We start from the raw sequence: 25,202 nt of genomic DNA on the forward strand, positions 1-25,202 counted from the left end.
GTAATCAGTGGCAGCCTATTAAGTGTCCCAGAGAGAAAATACATGAGCTATTGACCTTGTCGCAACTCTTCCCTGTCCTCAAAGATGTATTCTGCCAGAAAACCGTTTATGGCTGTAATTTGCTTATCAGTGATATTTTACTGTATTCCTGGCAAGGTACCAACAAGACAGAAGCTGTCACTTCCATGCCTGAAAATTAACTCTCTAAGGTTTGTTCACATCATGATGCGCAGATGGCGGTGCGTCGGAACACAATGCGTACGATCGCACACCATCTGCACCGTTATGCGCTGCAGTGCTGATCCGATTCACTACACTAATGGGTCAGTGCTGCGCTTGCGGACAGAACGCATGCTGCAGTACGATAGTGCTCCATGCTGTGAATGTCAGAAGGGCTGTCTATGCATCATACGCGCTTTCAAATGCGCACAGAAGCATGTCATGATGTCAATGAGGCCTTAGGCAGCAAAATAAAGTAAAACTGCCTGGTTCTTTATATGCTTTGCACTGTTTATACACGTTTATCTCATCATGTCACATATCGCCTTGGGCACACTATAAGCCCGGGAAAAACACTTTCAATCGCTGACCAATTTCCCCACCTCCATTTAGTATTAGTGTCCCAAGATATTGAATACTATGAGCAGATTGTGTAGGTAAACCCTCATACTACAAGGATGTGGTAAAATTAGTCAGTGATTGGCCAATCATACTTGTGAGTGTGTACAAGGCCTTAGGGTACACACACACATCCAATTTTGATTGGCCAATTCTACCACTTCCATGAAGTATATGTGCTTACCTACACAATCTTTTCGAAGGCCTAATGCACACCAGAGCGGTTCGGCAGCGTTTTTCGATCTGCTTGCGGCTGCGGATACGCTTGGTCAATGTATCTCAATGGGCTGGTGCACATCAGAGCGGGAGGCGTTTTGCAGAAACGCATACTCCCGGGCTGCTGCAGATTTTGGATTGTGGCAGCGTTTCTGCCTCCAATGTAAAGTATAGGAGAACCGCAAACCGCTCTGAAAAACGGCAGTTCAGAGCGGTTTTGCAGGCGTTTTTGTTACAGTAGCTGTTCAGTAACAGCTTTACTGTAACAATATATGAAATCTACTACACCAAAAACGCTTCACAAAACCGCAAAATGCTAGGTGAAATGCTACAGAAAAATAAGAAAAAGCGTTTCAAAATCTGCTAGCGGGTTTTGGTGTGCACCAGGCCATAGTGTTCAAAATCTGTTGGTCCTCATACTACATGGACAAGGTAAAATTGGCCAATTAATTGCCAATCAAAATTGGATAGGTTTACCCACCCTAAAGCCTGGTACACACATCCAATTTTTATGAACTGGGAGGTATTCAGAGGTTGCCATATTTTTTTCCTTTTAAACAATACCAGTTGCCTGGCAGTCCTGCTGATCTCTTTGGATGCACTAGTTTGAATCGCACCTGAAACAAGCATGCAGCTAATTTAGTCAGATTTTTGTCAGAAACACCTGATCTGCATGCTTGTTCGGGGTTTATGGCTAAATATATTAGAGGCAGAGGATCAGAAGGACTGGCAGGTAACTGGTATTGTTTAGAAGAAAATAAATATGGCAGCCTCCAGATCCCTCTCACTTCAGGTTTCATTTAAGGTCTGCAGATCTAGAGTTGAGCCGAAATTTTCGTAATTTCGCATTACTATAATTACGCATGCGAAATTTGCGATTACAATGCGAAATTAGCGTAGCATAATTGCCATTAAAATCGTAATTGAAAATACCGTAAGCGTAATTTTCAACGCGTAATTTCGCGTTTCGTTCATGCCGTAATTTCGCATTAAACGCTACCGTAATTTCGCGTTAAACCGTAACGCTCCGTATAATATAAAAAAGCCGCCGACTTTAAGGGTTAATAGCAAAGCCCCCTTAAATGCTAAGAGCCTCAAATTTGGAGAATATATTAAGGAGATCAGGAGGAATAAGAGGAAAAAATTTTTTTTTCAAAAAGACCTTATAGTTTTTGAGAAAATCGATGTTAAAGTTTCAAAGTAAAAATGTATACATTTAAAAACCCGCCGACTTTAACGGTTAATAGCAAAGCCTGCTTAAAGTTTAGGAACACCAAATTCCTAGGGTATATTAAGGGGATCAGTGGGAATAAGAGGAAAAAATTTTTTTTCAAAAAGACCTTATAGTTTTTGAGAAAATCGATTTTTAAGTTTCAAGGGCAAAAATGTCTTTTAAATGCGGAAAATGTCAGTTTTTTTTGCACAGGTAACAATAGTGTATTATTTTCATAGATTCCCCCAAGTGGGAAGAGTTTTACTTACTTCGTTCTGAGTGTGGGAAATATAAAAAAAAAACGACGTGGGGTCCCCCCTTCCAGACCTCTTTAACCCCTTGTCCCCCATGCAGGCTGGGATAGCCAGAATGCGGAGCACCAGCCGCGTGGGGCTCCGCAACCTGACTATACCAGCCCGCATGGTCCATGGATTGGGGGGTCTTGGAAGGGGAGGGGCAGTCAAGCTTTCCCCTCCCCCTCTGAGCTCTTGTCCAATCCAAGGACAAGGGGCTCTTCTCCACCTCCGATAGGCGGTGGAGGTGGAGGCCGCGATTTCCTGGGGGGGGGGGGGGGGGGGTTCATGGTGGAATCTGGGAGTCCCCTTTAAAAAGGGGTCCCCCAGATGCCCACCCCCCCTCCCAGGAGAAATGAGTATAGAGGTACTTGTACCCCTTACCCATTTCCTTTAAGAGTTAAAAGTAAACAAACACACAAACACATAGAAAAAGTATTTTAATTGAACAAAAAACATAACCACGAAAAAAGTCCTTTAATATTCTTAATTAACCATTAATACTTACCTGTCACTTTAAATAAATGATCCCTCGCAATATCCTCGGAAATGTTCTATCAGTTACAATGTAACAAAGTTATTACAATGTAACAACTTTGTTACATTGTAACTACGCCGCACCCGACGTCACTCGCCGCTCAGCCGCCGCATACGCGTCCGTGCAGGACGCTAAGTCCCCGCTGGCTCCCGCTGTCCACCCCGCCCACATCTGTCACCCACATGTCACCCACATGATTTGTGAAGTGCTCCTCCCCCTGGTGCCAAGTGTCCTGTGAAGCTGTTCTGTGCTTAACCCTTCCAGTGCTGGACATTGATGCAATGCAGCAGATGTATTGGTTACCTCAGCAACAGCAATTCCCCTCACACACTGCACTGTCTGAGAGACCTTCCTAACTCCTCCTATTCCTAACAGTTTAAGAAGGAATCTGCACTATTTAGTGATTTCTTAGGATGTCTGAGACAGTTAAAAACCTACTAATATTTTGTCTCAGACACTCTTGATAAATGTCCCCCTCAGTGCCCTAGTGGTAGGGAACCTTGGCTCTCCAGCTGTGATAAAACTACAAATCCCAGCATGAATTTGCCTTTATTAATCATGACTGTGGCTGTCAGACTCCTGCAATGCATAGTGGGACTATCCTTAACTTCTGGAGAGCCAAGATTCCCTACACCTGCGGACAGCTTTCTTGTTGCTCCCCTTCCCCCTTGTGCAGCAGCGTCCCCACATTCCATGTGCAGCCCCCTCCATATGTAACATCCATGCACAGCAGCCCTTCTCTTTCATGTACAGGAGCACCCCCTCTTCTGTGCATTTAGCCCATTTGCAGCCACTCTTTTCAATTTGCAGCCTCCTCCTCCATATGCAGCAGCCCCTCTTCTATGTCTAACTGCCTCTCCCCTATGTCTAGCCGCCCCCTTGGGCTTCATCCCCCCCAAGGCCTGCGCCTTTGTGGCCTTCCCAGAAATCCGGCCCTGGACACATGATTTCTACTGTAATGCAGGAAATTCCGAAAATGCTGGTGGGTATGTATTGTCCTTTATACTTTGTGTGTCGCATGGGCAGCTGAATCCAGAGAGGAGAAGTAAGCTGTATTGCAGTAGCAAGCACATTTGCTTCGCCAACGCTCCTATCCACTGTTTATATTCCCATATTACCCTGATGGATGTTGGAATTTGGTTTATGTAGGATTTAACAGCGCAGGGCAAGATATCCGTGACCAAGTCCAGTTGCATTGCGCTAATCCATCTTCTCCCCCCAGATAAAACCAACACATGTATCTGCAGAGCGAGTCGGAGCTGCCAAGACAGAGGGATCAGCATTTGTGTCTCAGTGAATGGTGTGAAGAAAACTCTCAGTGAATGTGACACAGGGATCCTCATATGCCAAAAGGCAGACGTGCAGATTGTCAGCATTAGTCCCTGTGATGAGTAGAGGAATCACAGGTCTCTGCTCTGGCATTCTTGTCCTGCTATAGAACATGTCAAAGTCATTCAGCGCATTGGACCTTGCAAAGGCCCTTCATGCTCACAAAAATGCTATTAAATTGTGATTGTGTATACCAAAAGCAACATCCAATATAAGTTGTCAGGTCTTCTGTGTGTTGTAAAGCAAATGAGGTTTTGTACCCGCTAAGAATAAATCTCTTGCTGTTTAGTATTTGGCGTTGGGTGAATTTGTCCACTTTCACAGCTATCTTATGTTTTTACCTCATCTTTTCTCTCCCTCTCCTCTCTCGCTGTTTCTCCTCTTTCTTCTCTCACTCCTCACTCTCGCTGTCTCTGCTCTTCCTTCTCCCACTCTCCTCACTCTAGCTGTCTCTCCTCTTTCTTCTCTCTCCTCTCTCTCACCTGTTTCTGTTCTCTCTCTCCTCACTATCTCTCCTCTCTCTCGCTGTCTCCGGTCTTCTCTCTCTCTCTCTCTCTCTCTCTCTCTCTCTCTCTCTCTCTCTCTCGCTGTCTCTGCTCTTCCTTCTGTCTCCTCTCTCACCTGGTTCTGTTCTTCTCTCTCCTCACTCTCGCTGTCTCTGCTCTTCCTTCTCTCTCTCTCCTCACTCTAGCTGTCTCTCCTCTTCCTTCTCTCTCCTCTCTCTCACCTGTTTCTGTTCTCTCTCCCCTCACTTTCTCTCTCTCTCATCTCTCTTGCTGTCTCTGTTCTTCTCTCTCTCCTCTCTCTCTCGCTGTCTCTGCTCTTTCTTCTCTCTCTCTCCTCTCTCTCTCGCTGTCTCTGGTCTTTCTTCTCTCTCTCTCTCCTCTCTCTCTCGCTGTCTCTGCTCTTTCTTCTCTCTCTCTCCTCTCTCTCTCACTGTCTCTGCTCTTTCTTCTCTCTTTCTCTCGCTGTCTCTGCTCTTTCTTTGCTCTGTCCTCACTCTAGCTGTCTCTCCTCTTCCTTCTCTCTCCTCTCTCTCTCACCTGTTTCTGTTCTCTCTCTCCTCACTTTCTCTCTCTCTCCTCTCTCTCGCTGTCTTCGTTCTTCTCTCTCTCGCCTCTCTCTCTCGCTGTCTCTGCTCTTTCTTTGCTCTGTCCTCACTCTTGCTGTCTCTGCTCTTTTCTTCTCTTTCTCCTTTCTTTTGCTGTTTCTGCTCTTTCTCCTCTCTCTCTCCCTGTCTCTGCTCTTTCTACTCAATCTCCTCTCTTTCACTGTCTCCGCTCTTCTTTTTCTCCTCTCTGCTCTTTCTCCTCTCCTCTCTTTTGCTATCTCTGCTCTTTCTCCTCTCTCTCTCCTCCCTCTTGCTGTCTCTGCTCTTTCTTCTTCTCTCTTCTCTTTTCCGTCTCTCTTTCCTTTTTCCTCTCACTGTCTCTTTCTTTCTTTCTTTCTTTCTTTCTTTCTTTCTTTCTTTCTTTCTTTCTTTCTTTCTTTCTTTCTTTCTTTCTTTCTTTCTTGCCATGGCGACAGGGGAAGCCCTCCAGGAAGAGACAGGTAACACAGGAGAGCTCATCGTCACACGCTTCTCCTGAGCTGCAATAGTTGCTATGAAAAACTGGCAAAGTTAAATAACATCACTGTCAATGGTTAAAGGGTACCTAAAGTAAAGCAAAGGTACCCAATTTAACCTCCCTGGGGCTTTTTCCAGCCCCCCTGTAGTCCTTCAGGTCCCTTGCAGTCTTTTTAGCCATTTTGTCACCCCAGGCAAGGAGTCCTGTGTCACCCTTTCCCCCCCACATGTGCCGTACAAGGTGGATTGCATAATACAGGGAGTCCTCATGATACAAACAACCCGCTAATCCTATCACATTTTCATTGCACTCTCCCTTCAGGCCAGTGTGTAAATTCAGAGCATAGCGCAGCAGGAGCTGTGCTCTCACCTCTCCGCTGGAGTCCAGTTCTGTACTTCTGACTGTCAACTCACCGTTCAGCCTAGTGCCCAGCATCTCCTAATGAATATAGCATGATTACACACGGCATGAGGAGAGTGAGGTGCCAGCACTAGAGGGAGACAGACAGGATGGTCACACAGGCACATTGCTGGACAGCGGGGAGGTGAAAGCACAGCTTCTCAACTTGGAACTGGGTCGAATGAAATCAATAGGAAGTGCTTTTGATTGGTGCCATTTCAAGCTGCATACAGCACGAAAGTTGGGAATATCAGCGTCTCTCTGACTATCACTAGTCATTTATTGCAGTATAATTAGCTGGATAGAATACTGGGAAGGCTGTTTGAGCCTTTGACGGGGGTTTGAATCCTGGTTCAAGACAGAACATTAGCAGTCTTTGGGCAAGACTCCCTAATGATCCTGGTCACTCGTGGAACATGCCCTAAGTGGCAGCAGCCCTGAAGCGCTCTGAGTCTGCCAGGAGAAAAGTGTGAAGTAAATGTTCTGTGAGAATCTGCTCAGCTGCCTGTGCAGACAGGCAGCGTTTTGACCACTGTTCACGTCTGCATTCTGCAGGTCTCTTTAAGAGAGACTTTCTGTCAGTTCTGCAGCTTGTGTTGCTGAGGAATTTGCATACATTAGTCATGCAAATCCGTTACCTGCCTTCTTTTGATGACTGGCACTATAAAAGCATTCTGCTCCCAGAATGCTTTGCTGGACATTTCCCTTCCATGGTCTGTTCCTGATGGACACTGCTGGAGTGTCAGCCATTGCTATCTAGTATAGTTAATTCCTGGGGGTTGCTTTAGGCTCCCCTTCTAGTCCAGTCAGGTTGTATTATCTGTTTTGCCTGTTCCGTCTGTCTTGTGTTTGGATCGTACAAGCCCTAGCGTTAGCGGCTGTGGATCCTTCTGATTGAGTCTGGAGTGTAGGTTAAAACAGCGGTTGTTTCTGCCTACCTCATCTGTTCTGTCTGCCGTGTGTTTGGATCGCACTCGCCCTAGCGCTAGTGCTGGGGATCCTTCTGTTCTGTCTCCTGGGATCGCGCTAGCCACTTTTCGCTAGCGCTGGGGATCCTTCTGTTCTGTCTTCTGGGATCGCGCTAGCCACTTTTCGCTAGCGCTGGGGATCCTTCTGTTCTGCTACTCTGTCTCCTGGGATCGCGCTAGCTACTTTTCGCTAGCGCTGGGGATCCTTCTGTTCTGTCTTCTGGGATCGCGCTAGCCACTTTTCGCTAGCGCTGGGGATCCTTCTGTTCTGCTACTCTGTACTTGGATCGCGCTAGCCACTTTTCGCTAGTGCTGTGGATCCTATCTCTCGCTTGTCCCTGTTTTCGTGTGTCTGTCTTGTCTGATTCGAAACGCTTGATGTAGGCTCGGTGAGGTAACCGTTAAGCAAGCGCTCGCGTTCTCTGTTTCGTGTTTGTCTGTCTTTGGTTAGTTAGGCGTGCTTGTCCCTGTTGTGCGTAACACGCGGAGACCGCGCACGAACGCGTGCACTGTTGCGAATGAGTGCGGTGTTCGCGTTCAGCTAGCATTTGTTATTTTCTTTATCTTTCTCTTTGTATGATTTGCTGTGCCTTTGCTACCCTTGTGCTCTGTCCTGCTCAGTCTTGTGTCGCTATTGGCAATCGCCATTCTTGCGATTGCGTTTCCTACTTCGTTTCCGCCGTTGTGTGTTCGCCGTCGCTGGGTGGCGACTAATTTGGTGGGCACACATTGGTTCTGTCCCTTTGCTCTGTTCCCTGTGGGTTATCCAGCCCTGCCTGATTGTACCTTGTCCCGGATCTGTACAATTCCCATTTGGCATCTGTGGCTGTGCAGCGGCTGTGTTCGCCTGCACTCCACAGCGCCATCTGCCGGTGGGAATTGCCCTCTGCGGGTGCATAGCACCTAGCCTGGGTGTCCGCAATAATACGCTTGTGGAGGAAATCCGCCGCGTCAGCGCACGTCTGGTGCGCTGACCACGGAGACGATTCCGCAATCGTTACAGAATGTCCAGCCCAACCAAAATCCCAGGGCAGAGGGAACCTTCGATTTTGTTCAGATGTCATTGCCTGAGGCAAAGGCATATGTGGATCCTATTATAGGTAGGATCGCACACTACATTAAAGCAGTTAAAAAGTCTGTCCTCGTTCCTGACCCCAACCCATATGGAGATTACCTAGATACTGGGTTGTTTGAACCGCCATTTGCCTCATGGGAGATTGGGGCCTTGTTGGAAGAGTTTGATTTCGATTGGAAAGCCTTTTGCGATTTTTATATCGCAAAGAGCGCGGATGACCTGAATGATTGTCTCGACTCTATGTACCTTTTGATCGATTCTGATGAATGTGATGAGTGTGATGTGGATCTGGTGATTTATGTGTGGCAGACTATTTTGGACGAATTGCACACACACCAACCAATTATTTCCAATAAAGAGACACCATTGTCACATGATTATTCCTGTCTTTCTGGGGTAAAGCAAGTGAGTTTGGACACTGTGCGACCTGAAATGAATGGGTGTGCCTTGACTGTGGACACCTGCGTGAATTCTGATGGAGTTTCTCCCGTTTGTTTAGAGGTTAAATCTGTGCGATCTGATGCCGGTTTCTCAGATGTTCCTGTCGATTGTGATCGGCGTGAGTGTGTCAGCTTTGTCAATGATTTGTGGGATCCCTTGTCATGTAAAAACAGATCTTCTCTCAGTACTACTTTAAGATCCTCCATCTATGATCTCGCTATGGGGAAAATTCCCAAACGATGCAGTTTTAAGAGTAAAATTAATATGATTCCTCATGTTGTTGTCACAACTTCCCCTAACATTGTTCAGTATGAATGCTCAGACCTAGTCAGGTGTGAATGGGAGCCCCCGTTCCAGAAAAAACAGCTCGAAGCGTTGGTGTATGAATTGGAGAACGATTCAGAGTCGTTTTGTGAGTACTACATTGCCAGAAGTGAATCTGTCTTGAGAGCATGTATAAGTTATGCTTCCGCCTTAAGAGAAAAAAAGGGGTGTGAATTTGACTTTGTGAGTCCGCTGATTTGTATGTGGAAAATGATTCTGAATGAATTACGTGTACGTCATTCAGGTGACGTTTGTAAAGATACATTGTCAGCTGGCGTTTCTGAGATCGAGCAATGCAGCCTGGAGACCTCAGAATCCCTGTCTTTGGAGTGTTCGGTTTCGCAACCTAAAGCGATTGTGGATTCGCAAATTTTGCGTTCTGTCTCCTCGGATTCGACATCGTTAGCCGAGTCTAAGAGTGAGACAGCACTTTGGTTTTGTAAACCTGATACTGAAGCACCTTTGCTCTGTCCAGAGAAGGTGTCTCTGAGCCTGCCCTGTATCATGAATAAAGACATTATGTCCACTCGCATTGACATTTGCGAGTCTGATTCTGAAGTAAGTACTGACTCTCCACCCAGTAATCTGGATGAGTCAATATTACCTTGTTTAAAATGTCCTGCAGTGTCCCTAGAGGCTCGTCTAGGTATTGCAACCATTGTTACCTGTTTCTCTGCTATTTTGGAATTGCAGTCTGGTTTGACTGCTATGGAGGAATTTCCCTGCAGTGAAACGAAACTCAGAAAGCCAGAGTTAGTTTCACTAGATATTTCTGTGTATCCCTGTCCTGATGATGAAATTCAGTCTCAGTTTATGGTGGAACCTTCCCTGGGACATCTGCCCGGTTCACAAAATAAAGTTCAAGCCTTGCCCTGTAACATGGATAGTTCAGAATCCTTCTTAGGAAACTTGAAAAAGGATGTTCCTGAGGTCCTGTCTGACCTCCTGGAGATCTCCGAGTTCCTCCCAAAGGGTGCAGAACTTGTAGGAGACGTCTCCTGCCCCCAAGTCCTTCTGAGGTGTTGCCCACTTCAGTAGGCATTGCTGCCTTGCTGGCTACCTTTTCAGCTCTGATGGAGCTTCACGCCTGTGTAGTCAATGATGATATTATTGTCACAGAAATTTCTGAATTTGTATCCGAGTCTTCTTTTGAAAGTCCAGTGCCTGTGACCTCCACTCATGGTGATTCTCTGCCCGGTACTGGTTTTGGTCTTGACGTGCCGGACTCTGAGGTTGGCAGTTCCCCGACATGTCCTGAGGTTTCTCCTGTGCTGGTGTACCCCAGTGTGCTCTGTGACCCAGAAAGCCCAAGTGTGCCTCGGTTACCAGCGTACTCAGATGCTTCCTCGGTGGAGACATGCTCTGATATGGCCTGCCTGCTTGCATGCCCAGAAGTGGTCCCTGAAAGTCTTGATCTTGATGGGTGTCCTCGTAATTCTGAATCCGGAATTGTCATTGGTTCCATGGGGGTTCTTGGTAATTCTCCATGTGAGCCTGGTGATTGTTCTACCCTCTTGGGATCTCTGTGGAGCTTCAAAAGGTTCTGGGAGATTCCGGGAGAGATTTTGCTTGGTACCCTGGATAAGATCAACGGTGGCTTTTGTGTTGTAAGGGACACTTCGAACAGGTATTGTGGCAGGTTTGGTATTTTCAGACGCTCCTTGGAAGGTGGTGGGTATTGTCTGGAGGGTGTCGATGGCTTCTTCTCTGGCGTTCACAGTCCTGATGGGTGTTATACTGAGACTGGTAGTACTGATGGGCATGTTTCGGTGGCTTCTGTTTCCGATGAGGTCGGTTTCGGGTGGACTGACTCTGGAATTGGACCTTGTCGGGCTGCCCCGACCTTCATGAGTCTTCTGTTAGAATGGTTTGGAGATATCGGTTTTGAGGGTCGTCTGGAATTCGACCCTAGAAGGGGGGGTACTGTGAGAATCTGCTCAGCTGCCTGTGTAGACAGGCAGCATTTTGACCACTGTTCACGTCTGCATTCTGCAGGTCTCTTATAGGCCTAGTGCACACCAGAGCGGTTCGGCTGCTGTTTGCGATCCGCTTGCGGGTGCGAATCCGCTAGGGTAATGTATTTCAATTGGCTGGTGCACACCAGAGCGGGAGGCGTTTTGCAGAAACGCATACTCCCGGGCTGCTGCAGATTTTGGATTGTGGATGCGTTTCTGCCTCAATGTTAAGTATAGGAAAACCGCAAACCGCTCTGAAAAACGGCACTTCAGAGTGGTTTGGCAGGCGTTTTTTGTTACAGTAGCTGTTCAGTAACAGCTTTACTGTAACAATACATGAAATCTACTACACCAAAAACGCTTCACAAAACCGCAAAATGCTAGCTGAAACGCTACAGAAAAAGAAGAAAAAGCGTTTCAAAATCTGTTAGCATTTTGCGGATCTGCTAGCGGTTTTTGGTGTGCACCAGGCCTAAGAGAGACTTTCTGTCAGTTCTGCAGCTTGTGTTGCTGAGGAATTTGCATACATTAGTCATGCAAATTCGTTACCTGCCTTCTTTTGATGACTAGCACTATAAAAGCATTCTGCTCCCAGAATGCTTTGCTGGACATTTCCCTTCCATGGTCTGTTCCTGATGGACACTGCTGGAGTGTCAGCCATTGCTATCTAGTATAGTTAATTCCTGGGGGTTGCTTTAGGCTCCCCTTCTAGTCCAGTCAGGTTGTATTATCTGTTTTGCCTGTTCCGTCTGTCTTGTGTTTGGATCGTACAAGCCCTAGCGTTAGCGGCTGTGGATCCTTCTGATTGAGTCTGGAGTGTAGGTTGAAACAGCGGTTGTTTCTGCCTACCTCATCTGTTCTGTCTGCCGTGTGTTTGGATCGCACTCGCCCTAGCGCTAGTGCTGGGGATCCTTCTGTTCTGTCTCCTGGGATCGCGCTAGCCACTTTTCGCTAGCGCTGGGGATCCTTCTGTTCTGTCTTCTGGGATCGCGCTAGCCACTTTTCGCTAGCGCTGGGGATCCTTCTGTTCTGCTACTCTGTCTCCTGGGATCGCGCTAGCTACTTTTCGCTAGCGCTGGGGATCCTTCTGTTCTGTCTTCTGGGATCGCGCTAGCCACTTTTCGCTAGCGCTGGGGATCCTTCTGTTCTGCTACTCTGTACTTGGATCGCGCTAGCCACTTTTCGCTAGTGCTGTGGATCCTATCTCTCGCTTGTGCCTGTTTTCGTGTGTCTGTCTTGTCTGATTCGAAACGCTTGCTGTAGGCTCGGTGAGGTAACCGTTAAGCAAGCGCTCGCGTTCTCTGTTTCGTGTTTGTCTGTCTTTGGTTAGTTAGGCGTGCTTGTCTCTGTTGTGCGTAACACGCGGAGACCGCGCACGAACGCGTGCACTGTTGCGAATGAGTGCGGTGTTCGCGTTCAGCTAGCATTTGTTATTTTCTTTATCTTTCTCTTTGTATGATTTGCTGTGCCTTTGCTACCCTTGTGCTCTGTCCTGCTCAGTCTTGTGTCGCTATTGGCAATCGCCATTCTTGCGATTGCGTTTCCTACTTCGTTTCCGCCGTTGTGTGTTCGCCGTCGCTGGGTGGCGACTAATTTGGTGGGCACACATTGGTTCTGTCCCTTTGCTCTGTTCCCTGTGGGCTATCCAGCCCTGCCTGATTGTACCTTGTCCCGGATCTGTACAATTCCCATTTGGCATCAGGGCCGGATTTCTGGCAAGGCCAACCTAGGCAGTGGCCTAGGGCGGCAGATAATCAGCCCTTGTTTAGGGCGGCTGATGGGTGTCAAAGCAAACACACTATTAAAGTGCTTTCCTGCCCACGCCATCATTCATTCTGGCCTGCGGCTACACTCTACCATTACACAAGCAGCCAGCACTGTATGGCGTGAGGCAGCCAGAACCGATCCATCCACGGCCACCCTCTGCTATCTTCAAACTCTGATGCAGGGCGGCCGCAAACGGACCGGGTCTGGCTGCCTCACATTACAGTGCTAGCTAGCTGCTTGTGTAATGGTGGAGGATAGTGGATCCGGCGGCCAAAATGAATGATTTGATATCATGATTGCACTTGCACAGCACAGGAAGCGTGGATGGCCAGGCACAGCACGAACTTGAAGGCTGGGTGACCGGGGCTGCAGGCACACGTGGAGGAAGATACCGGCGGGAAGAAGCAGAAACTATACAGTTCCGTGAGCCTCAGCAGCCTGCAGTTCAGCCTGGCCAGGGAGAACTTCAACTTCTGCAGAGATTAGGAGACGCGGGGCAGCTGTTAGTTCCTTTCCCCCTCCGGTACGAGTCAGACACGCAGCAAAGCACGGGGGAAGGGGAGAGGGCTCAGCTGAACGGAATTCAGCTCACATGGGGAGAAGGACTCCTATGGCTGGCTGCAGGAAGCTGGATGATTGATGTGGCCTGAGTCTCTGAAGCTGTTACCTGGCCTGCATGCATGTGAGTACATGTCCTGCTTCTGAGTCCTGACACCCTCTCTCCCACCCCACAGCATTAGGTGGTCCATTTGTCCCCTTCCTCTCTATTAAGGCACCACTGCTCCCAGCAAGCTCCCCTCCCTTTCCATAGAGCTACCACTGCTTAGCAAACTCCCCCATCTTTAATATAGAGATCCTACCACTGCTCCCAGCAAGCCCCCCACTTCTATAGAGAGGTACTACTGCTCCCAGCACACCATCCCTTGTTATAGAGGCACCACTGCTCCCAGTAAGTCTCCCCACCATTTATATAGTTACTACAGCTGCCAGCATGCCCTCCCCCCCTCTGTAGATGCATTAGAGATTCCAGCAAGCCCTCCCACTCCCAGCATGCGCCTCTTTTCCATAGAGCCCCCCCTTTCCATAGAGGTACCACAGATCCCAGCATGCCCCTCCTTCATATAGTATTGTTTTCCCTCGGGGACCCAGTGCCATCTGGCATGTCCCCCCCCCCCCCCCTTTCCCTGGTCTCCCCTAAGTAAATAGTGGTCCCCCAGAGCTTCGCAGCAGAGCACACCGACACCCAGCTGGCATGCTCCTCTGCATGTTTTTCCGTCTTGAGTGTGTACATGCCGTCAGGTCACAGAGATGAGGCACCCACGAGGATGAAGCCACCAGAGGAGCAAGGCAGCCAGATGGGTGAGCGCGCTCCACTGAAAATGTTCTGCAGGGGACCACTATTCACATTGGAGGAGGCCTGGGGGGCCCAGCAGCCATCTTTGAGGCCTTAGGGGATAACCGATACTATATGGAACGTAGTGCCTCTATGGAAGAGGAGGTACATGCTGGGAGCTGTGGTGTCTCTATGGAGGGAAGGAGCACGCTGGGAGCTGTGGTACTTTTATAAAGGGGGTGTGTAGGGCTTGCTGACAGCTGTGGTGCCTCTATGGAGGAGGGGGTAGTCCAGGGGCTTCCTGTAATTTTCCTCTACCCCACCTTTCCAGTGCTGGGTTCCTCTCTAGTTAAATGGGTATCTTCAGTATGCAAGTGTGACTGTGAGCGAGTGTATCTGTATTGGGTATGGACAAGTAAGGTCTGCACATGCCCAGTTACAGAGTAAAAAAAAACATTGCACAAGTGCCTTAGTTCTACTGGGCTTGCACAGACCTTACTTGTACATGCCCAGTACGGACACACTCATGCCTGCACAATGAAGAAACCTATTCGAGCAGAGAGTGACCCAGCTGGTGACAGATGGCCTTGGGCAGTAGAATGTACAAATGCGGCCCTGGTGATTAGACACAGTTGATGGGGAATTAAACAGCAGTGTTCTCCCCAGGCTCTTTTAGCCGGGTGCTCCACCCGGCTATTTTTGGTGAGCACCCAGCTGTTATCAGTTCACCTCCTATGCTGTAAGCAGAGAAGCACCGGCCCTGCATTCTCTCATCTCGCCCCACCCGGCTACTTTTTCATACCACCCGGCTACATTTTCAAGCCACCGGGCTGGAAAAAATTTCTGGGGAGAACACTGAACAGGCTAAAAACTAAATACATACATGGTGCATTTCTTTATGTTTTCCTTCTGTCCTGTGCAAGACTCCATATGTTTGCTGGGGGAAAATGGGAAAATTGTGTGTGTGCGTGCGAGGTGTGTGGGGGGAGAGTGTTTACGGTTGGTCAGGGGGCGGCTGATGATAGTTGGCCTAGGGCAGTAAAAGGTACAAATCCGGCCCTGTTTGGCATCTGTGGCTGTGCAGCGGCTGTGTTCGCCTGCACTCCACAGCGCCATCTGCCGGTGGGAATTGCCCTCTGCGGGTGCATAGCATCTAGCCTGGGTGTCCGCAATAATACGCTTGTGGAGGAAATCCGCCGCGTCAGCGCACGTCTGGTGCGCTGACCACGGAGACGATTCCGCAATCGTTACATGTTCTTAGTCTTGTCTAATTACATACACATGCCTAGTACAGTTCTGAATGTCCATTTTGCACGTCTCATAAAGTTTGTGCAACTTAATTAAATTAGCAAATCTTAGGTCAATAAATACCCTGTTCCCTCAAAAATAAGCCCACCCTAAAATAAGCCCTAACTGGACTTTCGAGCATGCTTGAATCATAAGCCCTACCCCGAAAATAAGCTCTAGTGGCAGTTAAAGAGGAGGAAGGAATACAGGAGCTTATACAGGAGGTGTTATAAGATACTACGGTACCTGCTCTTTATTATCTTCCTCCATTGACCATAGGCGGTATTTTGCTGGGCTTCTAGGTGACGGGGTTCCCGGAGGAGATGAGGCACTTGAGGATGTTGGGGCTGCACATACGGTAGCTGTCTGACAACTCTCTGTGTGGCCAGAAGATCTGAGGGTTGTGGATGGTGTCAGTCAGTTGTCCCCTCACGCACGGAGCATTTCTTTCTTTCAGCCCTGACTGACTTTTAGTCTTCATCCCATCCAAAGAGCGTCATCCGTTTTTGCCAAAATCACAATTTGAAGCTTTTTTTTCCTGCCCTCCCGGTTTTATTGTTCCTGTAAGCGATGTATAAAAAGCCATAATCTCCTCTGGCAGGTTAAAAATATGATACTGAGTGGTTTAGGTGTGCGGGAATGTTTCCAATAATGGCTACAAATACGGTTGTATGGCAAGATATAAGAGCAGTAACACAGCCTAGCAGTGGAGAGATCATTGCTAACCTACAAACAAAGTATGGGAATAAATGGTCAGGGAACGAATTGCTGCACATGAGGTACCATTGATGGAGGGGGAAGCAGGTATGCCTCAGGTACAGTTCTTATATGTAATGAAATTACATATAACAGTATTTACCGGTATTTTACTATGGCTAAACATAACCCTACTCTCACACAGAACCTTCCCATAGTGGTGCCTAACCCTAACCCCTCCTGGTGGTGCCTAACCTTAACCTATTTTACCATGTGCGCTCCTGCAGCCGATCGCGCTCCCGGCCGCGGATTGTTAGCCTAGAAATCAGTGAATCGGGCCATGGTGCCCGATCGCTGATTCCTCTCCCCCGCAGAAAAAGCGACAGCTTCTCTTGGAAGCTTCGCTTTTTCTGGCTGTTGTGTCCCCCATGCGTCTCTCTAAGCGTATGTTACGCTTAGAGTGACGTCATGTTAACAAACTCATGGCCGCCATCTTGTGGCCAAAAAGTAAAACTACAACTAAAAGTAAAAAAAATAAAACTCAACACACATTTACAAAAAAAAAAAAAAACATTACAATAAAAAAAACAAAACATGTAAATATTTACCTAAGAGTCTAAACTTTTTAAATGTCAATGTAAAGATGAAATATTTCTATTTTTTTTTATTTTAAACTTGTAAATAGTGATAGATGCAAAACGGAAAAAATGCACCTTTATTTCTAAATAAAATATTGTCGCCATACATTGTGATAGGGACATAACTTTAATGGTGTAATAACCGGGACATATGGGCAAATAGAATACTTGAGTTTTAATTATGGAGGCATGTATTATTTTAAAACTATAATGGCTGAAAGTTGAGAAATAATGAATTTTTTTTCCGTTTTTTTCTTATTCTTCCTGTTAAAGTGCATTTACAGTAAAGTGGCTCTTAGCAAAATGTACCCCCCAAAGAAAGCCTAATTGGTGGCGGAAAAAACAAGATATAGATCAGTTCATTGTGATAAGTAGTGATAAAGTTATAGGCTAATGAATGGGAGGTGAGCATTGCTCACGTGAAAACGACGGAAGGCGAATGGGTTAAAGGAGTCATCAGGCAGTATTAAAGAAAATAAGTGCTATTTACCGTGGGCTTCCTCCAGTTCCAAGCTCCCAGCACGTCCCTCGCCGCAGCTCTCCCCGCAGTCGTTCACCGCAGCTCCGTCCCAGTCCCCGGCAATGACGTCAGGGTGACATGCGCAGTCCGCTCCGACCCACGTGGCGATGATTGACAGCAGCGCTTGCGCAGGCGCAGCACAGGCCGACCTGGAGGTCACCCTGTAGTCATCGTCAGGGACTGGGACGGAGCTGCGGCGAACGGCTGCGGGGAGAGCTGCGGGGAGAGCTGCGGCGAGGGACGTGCTGGGAGCTTGGGGCTGGAGGAAGCCCCCGGTAAGTAGCACTTATTTTCTTTAATACTGCCTGATGACGCCTTTAAATCCCCCCCTAAACCATAACTCCAAAAAGCAAATTACATTTCCGCAAGTCATCTGCGCCTGCGATTCTATCGGGGGCCTCTTATCGGGGGCCTCTGTGCGCTGATATTTTACTGTATTGCTGCTAATTTGTGCCGAAATGTACCAGCTTTGCCGCATATAGCGGCCGTTATAAAAGCCGTGATTCGCAACAAAGAAGGTACATTTTGGTGTCCAGAGGCGCCCGATAGCGACCGCTGCCATGCGCCCAAACTTCCCTTTCAAGCCCCAGATTGCGGCTTTATTATAGGCGTCTATGGTGGCACTGTTTTTTCAAAAGGACTCCTGCGCACTTTTTACCTGCTTCACCCTGGGAAACCTAGCCGCTTCCCTGGGCTCCTGCAATTACAGAATAAACCAGGATCAACTAGACGGCTCCCATGTAATGCCTTTGCTGGAGCTCCTAAGGCAGGCATGTCTAAAGTCTGGTCCAGGGGCCATATGCGGCCCACTGAACCCTTTGTGGTGGCCCCCAAAGCTCTCTACAGTTCTGAATTCAATGTGGCCCGCAGGCTGTAGCTGCAGTGCTGCATGCAGGGGCCAGCAGCAGTAAAGGCCGCTGATTAGCAGCTGCCACTGTGCCAGCAGCAGTAAAGGCCACTGATTAGCAGCTGCCACTGTGCCAGCAGCAGTAACAGCCACTGATTATCAGCTGCCACTATGCCAGCAGCAGTAACAGCCACTGATTAGCAGCTGCCACTGTGCCAGCAGCAGGCGGTATATATTTCATGTGGTAAAATTTGGAGTTTTTTGGAAAATTTCACAAGCATAGAGTACTTAATGGCAATTGGCAATCAGCAAAATTGTGTTTAATGTCACTAGTTTAGCCTCCTAACACTCTCAAGAATGGCGATTTAGCCCTTGGCCTAAAAAATGTGGACACCCCTGTCCTAGGGGAACTTTGTGACTATTAGAAGTGGGGGGGGGGGGGGGGGGGAAATTTCAGTATTTGCTACTTAAAGAAGAATTATATTTAAAACAAAGAAGGGGGGTGGGGTAATGCTGGGGGGACACGTACCCACTGAAAGATAGATCGTGTGATTCATCCGAGGAAACCATCATTCCACACTCGATCTTTCACAATATCTATGCAACGTGACGTGAACGACAAGATGAGTTGCCGTGTGATACGGTAAACGTTGTGATCGTTAAATGATGAGGAACGCACGACAAGCACCGTAGACTTCGCGGACACATATTTTAATAATCTTTCATAGCTTTGTACACACTGCTGACTATGAACGATTATCTATCAATGTGATCTGACATGTTGGTCGTTTAAATCCCACGAAAATCTTCGTAGGTAGTTTGTCGAAACAACTCGCTTTTTCTCCCCCAAAAGTAGGGAAAAAATGTCACTGTGTCTTATAGTCCAAATGCAGGGAGTTCCTGACTTGTGAATGCCTGCCAATACAAACCTCCAACCTGCCGCAATGTCGGGGACTCCCTGTACTGTGTCCATGCAGGGGAGGACACGGGGGATACAAACGGGCATAGAGGAGGGCACAAGGGGGGCACGAAGGGGGCATACAGGAGGACACAAGGGGGACAGAGGAGGACACATGGGGACAGAGGAGGACACAAGGAGACACAAGAGGTACAAGGGGGCCTAATCCACAAGATACCCCTTCACCATGGATGCACCAGGTTTAGTATATATATATTTTTTCCCCTGGTTTTTGTCCTCTATACTAGGTGCGTCTTATGGTCAGGAGCGTCTTATAGTCCGAAAAATACGGTAGTTTGCTACATTTTTTCCCTGCTGATGTTGGAATGATCTGTCCTTCGTTTTGCTAAATTTTTTATATGATGCGTACAAGACTATAAAGGGGCACTATGGCAAAAATTGAAAAATTTTAAATATGGGAAAACAGACAAATAAGAAGTACCGTATTTTTCGGAATATAAGACGCACTTTTTCTTCCCCAAAAATGAGGCGGAAAAGTGGGTGCGTCTTATATTCCAAAGATGCGGTAAATGTGGCCCCGGAATATACTTACCGCATCCTGTTGCCGCGATCCTCTCCTTCTCGTCTGGCTCTCTTCATCCCAGGACGTCTTGTCAAGCATTGTGAACGTCTTCAGAGCCCCAGCTGCCCGCGCTCCTCTTCACTGCAGTCTTCGTATAGACTGCAACTTTTCGATATACATGTGCTGCCGCCGCCATCCTTCCTAGTTACAGCGTCCTCCCCGACGTCCTCCCTAGTTACAGCGTCCTCCCCTGATGTCCTTCCTAGCTACAGTGCCTCTGAGGTCACGCGCACATATGCGCCGCAGATCAACCAGTAGAGGGCACTGTAACTAGGGAGGACGTCGGGGAAGGACGCTGTAACTATTGAGGACGTCGGGGAAGGACGCTGTAACTAGGGAAGACGTCGGGTGGGGACGCCGTAACTAGGAAAGATGGCGGCGGCAGCACATGTATATTGCAAGGCTGCAGTCTATACTAAGACTGCAGCGAAGAGGACCGCGGGCAGCTGGGGCTCTGAAGACCTGCATCCTGAATGACGGGCGCCCTCTGATGAAGAAAGCCAGATGGGGGAGGAGAGGATCGTGGCGACAGGATCAGGTGAGATGTTTAATCAGGGTTTAGCTAGTGTAGTGTATTTGGTGGTGGCAGAAGGGGTTGGTTAGTGTAGTGTAGTGTAGTGTAGTGTAGTGTAGTAGGTGGTTACAGCAGCAGGGGTTAGCTAGTGAGGTGTAGTGTAGTGGGGGCAGCAGGGGTAAGTGAAGTGAAGTGTAGTGTGGTGTAGATGGGCAGTGTAGTTTAGGGAAAAAAGGTCCATAAGATGCCCCCTGCACCATAGACCCACCTACGATTAGTTTTTTTTTTTTCTCTGATTCTTGTCCCCTAAACCTAGGTGCGTCTTATATGCCGGAGCGTCTTATATTCCGAAAAATACGGTACGTTTTTTTCCAGAGTAAAATGAGCCATAAATTACTTTTTTTTGTTGCTGTCACTTACAGTAGGTAGTAGAAATCTGACAGAAGCGACAGGTTTTAGGCTAGTGCAGGGGTAGGGAACTTTGGCTCTCCAGCTGTTAAGGAACTACAAGTCCCACAATGCATTGCAGGAGTCTGACAGCCAAAGTCATGATTAATAAAGGCAAATGCATGCTGGGATTTGTAGTTTTATCACAGCTGGAGAGCCAAGGTTCCCTACCCCTGGGCTAGTGCATCTCTTCACAGGGGATTCTCAGCAAGGCTTTTATTCTTTATAAAGATATTCCCTAAAAAGGATTTAAGCAATGATGCTGGCCAGCCTCCCTGCTCGCTGTACAGTTTTTGGCAGTTGGACAGAGCAACTGCCATTCACTAAGTGCTTTTGAAAATAAATAAATCCCTGAGAATCCCCTATGAAGAGATGGACTAGTCCAAAACCTGTCGCTTCTGTCAGATTTCTACTACCTACTGTAAGTGACAGCAACATAGGAGAAAAGTAATTTATGGCTCATTTTACTCTGGATAAAATGTACTTCTTATTTGTATATGTTTGCACATATTTTAAATGTTAAATTTTTTCACCATAGTGCCCCTTGAAGTAGAAAATAAAATATTTGTGGAGTTGGCTGAAGACTGTACTGTATATACAGTACATTTTCCATTATTCACATTACAATGATTTCAGCATTTTTCCACCTCTTCTAGGAAAAGGAAGCTTTTCTTCCACACACACATAGATATTCTGTCTTCTGAGCATGGATGGAGCCATCTAGCTCCAGAGAAGGTTCTCTGAGCATTTGGCAGCCGGTGTTATAAATCAGGCATCTCTCCAATCATGCAATCTTCCTCATGTATATAATTACGCAGCTGAAGAAATGAGACTCTTATCCTATTAGAACCATTTTTTTTTTTTGCTGAAGAAAAAAACGTCTTTTCAACCTCTGTGCAGTTTGTGCAGGGTGGCTATGCTGCGATCAGTCGGACATGTTACATCACTGATTTTCCTCTGATTCAATTCAATTAACAAATCAGATGGTCGATCAACCCGCGGAATCCCTAGATGTATGGCTACCTTTAGCCTGAGAATTTGATGTACAAGAATGAGTAGTGGAGACATAGGCAGAGGTGATTTGTTAGCTAAAAATAGCATAGCTCTCACATTTCTGCATATAGAATGCCTCCCTCCGGGCATAGTTAATACATTTGACTCCTCATCCTCATCTTCAGGTAAATGGAAGAGGTGCTGTTTATGTATATGGTTTCTGGAGATACTACTGTATACAATCAAGGACTCCTGAGGAAAGTCCTGGTGGCGTAATTTAAACAGTGGTTCCAGCCTGCGTGTCATTTGGTCCAGAGACATCGCTGTTGGGAATAATTAATGACGTTATTCCATCAGGAGCTCAATGAACGACCTTCCGTCCTCTGACTGCTTATACAAGAGAAGAGAGGCAATAATAAGACAATGGGAGAAGGTGGATCCAGTATTGATAAAGAACCAGGTAGTGCTGGCTGATAATGAAGAATTGCCAATATACATATTTATCTATGAGACAAGAAATTGCCCCAGGAAGTTTCATAAGCTCTAGTCTAGATAGATAGAATTTTGTCTGATGAAATTAATAGAATTATCTGTTTTAGAAAATGATGAGGATGGGGAGGTCCTAGCAGGGATGCTGTTCCCTCACATTGGCAGCTCTGCTCTTTTTTTGCAGTCTTAAGGTGGCCATACACTGGTCGATTTGCCATTAGATCGACCAGCTGACAGATCCCTATCTGATCGAATCTGATCAGAGAGGGATCGTATGGCTGCCTTTACTGCAAACAGATTCTGAATCGATTTCAGCCTGAAACCGATCACAATCTGTGAAGCCGCAGCTGCCACCTGTCTCCCCCCCCCCCCCCCACCCTGCATACATTACCTGAAGCTGGCTCCGGGTCCTCTTCTCCGCGCTGCACCCCGCACCGCATCCCAGCGTACACTGTGTCACTCCGTGACCAGGAAGTTCAAATAGAGCGCCCTCTATATGAACTTCCTGGTCACTGGAGTGACACAGGAAGTTAATGTACGCTGGGATGGAAGCAAGAGCGGTGCAGCGCGGAGAAGATGCGGAGAAGACGCGGAGAAGATGCCCGGGAGCCAGTGTCAGGTAATGTATAACTGTATCGGATCGGCCGCCGCTAGCGACGCACTCCCTACCCGCGGTAGATCGACAGAAGTAACCCGCACGGCGCGATTGACGGACCGATACGATTTCGGGAGGAAATTGGATCGGCGGGTGCATTTAGCGCGAACGATTGGCAGCAGATTCGATCCCAGTGATCGAATCTGCTGTCGAATCGGCGGCAAATCGGGCCAGTGTATGGCCAGCTTTAAGGTGGCCACACACCATACATTTTTTTAAATATCTGTTCAATTTAAGAACTGCAATCAATTTTTCTGACTGATTGTAACATTTCAAAAATATGACCAATGTACCACACACCTATGTACAATTTTTCCCCAATTATGATAAAAATGATTGGAAACTCTGACAAAATTGCTAGGGTGTGTATATTAATACATTGACAAACTAACACACACCATACAATCTTTAGAAAGATTGAAGAAAAATATCTGGCATTCCGGATCGATAATAATCGAAGAAAACAGGAAATGCGATCGGATTTTTCAGTCGAATGAAAAGAAAGCTTTTGATTTCTTCGGAAGATCCGATCGTTTTTATCGAATCGCCGTAAAATCGGATCATATTATTGTATCGTATGTGGCCACCTTTAAAGTGACTCTGAAGTGTAATCTAAAAGAAAAAAAAAGATACAAACCTAAGGAGAGGGAAGGCTCTGGGTCTTATAGAGCCTTCCTGACGGTGTCTGCGTTCCCCCTGTAGGCTCCCCAGGTTGAATCTCCTGGTAAGACTTCAGCAGTCTTCGGAAGCATTCTGGCTCCCGAAGACTGGCGGCTTTGCACTGCGCACGCGTGAATACGCAAGAGAGGGTGGTTCGGCATGCACAGCGTGGAGCAGCCGTCTTTGGAAGCCTTCCGAAGACTGCCAAAGCCTCCCCTCTTTCTGTTGGTGGGGTCTGATCGCCACCAAGTTGTTTATTTTTTTTAAAATAAATATTCATATCTTTATTTTGTTATTATTTTTTCCTATTTATTTATTCTTTCAAAACCTTCCCTCCCCCAGCCGGCCAATCACGGCGATCGGCTGTCATAGGCTTCTGCCTATGAGAGCTGATCGCTCTCTTGTCCCCGAGGGGGACAGCCGTGTCACACAGCGCTGTACATATAAATAGACTGTGGTTTCGTCGTCTTTACAGTCTCCCGAGCAGCAATCGCCAGGGCCGGTTCTAGCCACAATGGCGCTCCGGGGTAAAAGCAACATGCCCCCCCCTCCCCAGCACAGCCCCACCCTCTACAGAAAATTCACCACCCTGGGCCTCCAAACTTGCTGCCAGGCCCCATCCTCCCTCTCCGTCACACAATATCATTAGTTGTCCATCATATTTCCCCAAATGTATTGGTGGGGTCCCCATTATTCCCCTTCTCTTTTACCTTACAAATGCAGAGTGCATACACAGCAGAGTCTTCTCTAATCCAGGCAGGACACAGGAGGCAGCACTGTGATCTACGCTCTTCTCTTCCTCATTCCCCCGCAGGGTCACCATAGCTGGAGAGGAGGGGAAGACCCTTGGGGTCCCCTACAGGCTCTGGGGCCCTCTCTCAACTGTTTCTTCCTGGCTGGTCCCTGATTCAGCCTCTCTGCTTGGTCCCCGCTTCAGCATGTGCGCCGCACCTCCGTGTCCCTCGGTCGTGTCCCATGCAGCCTCTCCGTCCACCGTTCCGTCACGTCTCTGCCTCCCCCTCTTGTCCCACACAGCTTCTCCGTCCACCGCTCTGGCACGTCTCCGCCTCCCGCTCGTGTCCCACGCAGCCTCTCCATCCACCGCTCCGGCACGTCTCCGCCTCCCGCTCGTGTCCCACGTAGCCTCTCCATCCACCGCTCCGGCACGTCTCCGCCTTCCGCTCGTGTCACACGCAGCCTCTTCGTCCACCGTTCCATCACGTCTCCGCCTCCCCCTCGTGTCCCACACAGCTTCTCCGTCCACCGATCCGACACGTCTCCGCCTCCCGCTCGTGTCCCACACAGCTTCTCCAGCCACCGATCTGGTCTGAATGGCGTCGCAAAATCTTGCAAAAATTTGCAACTTAAGCCATTTGTGGGCTGGACTCAATAGCTGGGCTTGCCAGTGACATCAGCAATCCCACAATGCTGTGCACGCTGGCCAGGGGAATTAAATAAAATTGCCAGGGGCCAAATTGAGATGGGGGCGTGGCTTAAGAACAAATTAATAGAATGCATTACCTGGCGGAAAGAATTAGTTATTTTTTTATATCAAAGAGCTCTATATTTTAATCAGTAGCATTATTTAATGACAAATTATTTTTAAGCTCTTGAGTCTCTTTAATAATTATCAAGCAGAAGAAGTAGCGGAATGTATTCTAGTACGTATACATATTTCTCGACTACTCCTCTGCAAACCAAGACGTTTTGCAGCAAAGGATTAAGCTGTTCAAAAAATAAAGGGAAATAATAAAAAAAAACAATATTTACTTTTATTTCAAGCGCAGAACTGGATGGCGTCAACAGATGGCAGAGATCACACATGCCCATTACTGCTGCCGAACAAGAAATCGTCATTTCAGCGACTGACTCAGCACA

At 47.6% G+C, this 25,202-nt stretch overlaps 2 protein-coding genes across 2 annotated transcripts in view; one reads left to right on the top strand and one right to left on the bottom strand.

The window, feature by feature from the left end:
• C7 (complement C7) overlaps positions 1–4,498 on the top strand; it is a 122,948-nt gene extending 118,450 nt beyond the window's left edge. The window contains exon 18 of the mRNA XM_068250956.1: positions 4,101–4,498. Within this exon, the coding sequence (XP_068107057.1) occupies positions 4,101–4,273 (173 nt within the window). The 3' untranslated portion in view covers positions 4,274–4,498. The remainder of the gene's footprint in view (positions 1–4,100) is intronic.
• Positions 1–25,202, bottom strand: part of RPL37 (ribosomal protein L37) — a 263,271-nt gene that overhangs the window by 196,393 nt on the left and 41,676 nt on the right. The gene's annotated exons all lie outside the window — the stretch shown is intronic.

Source organism: Hyperolius riggenbachi, chromosome 1 (assembly GCF_040937935.1).
Source record: "Hyperolius riggenbachi isolate aHypRig1 chromosome 1, aHypRig1.pri, whole genome shotgun sequence".
Taxonomy (NCBI): Eukaryota; Metazoa; Chordata; class Amphibia; order Anura; family Hyperoliidae; genus Hyperolius; species Hyperolius riggenbachi.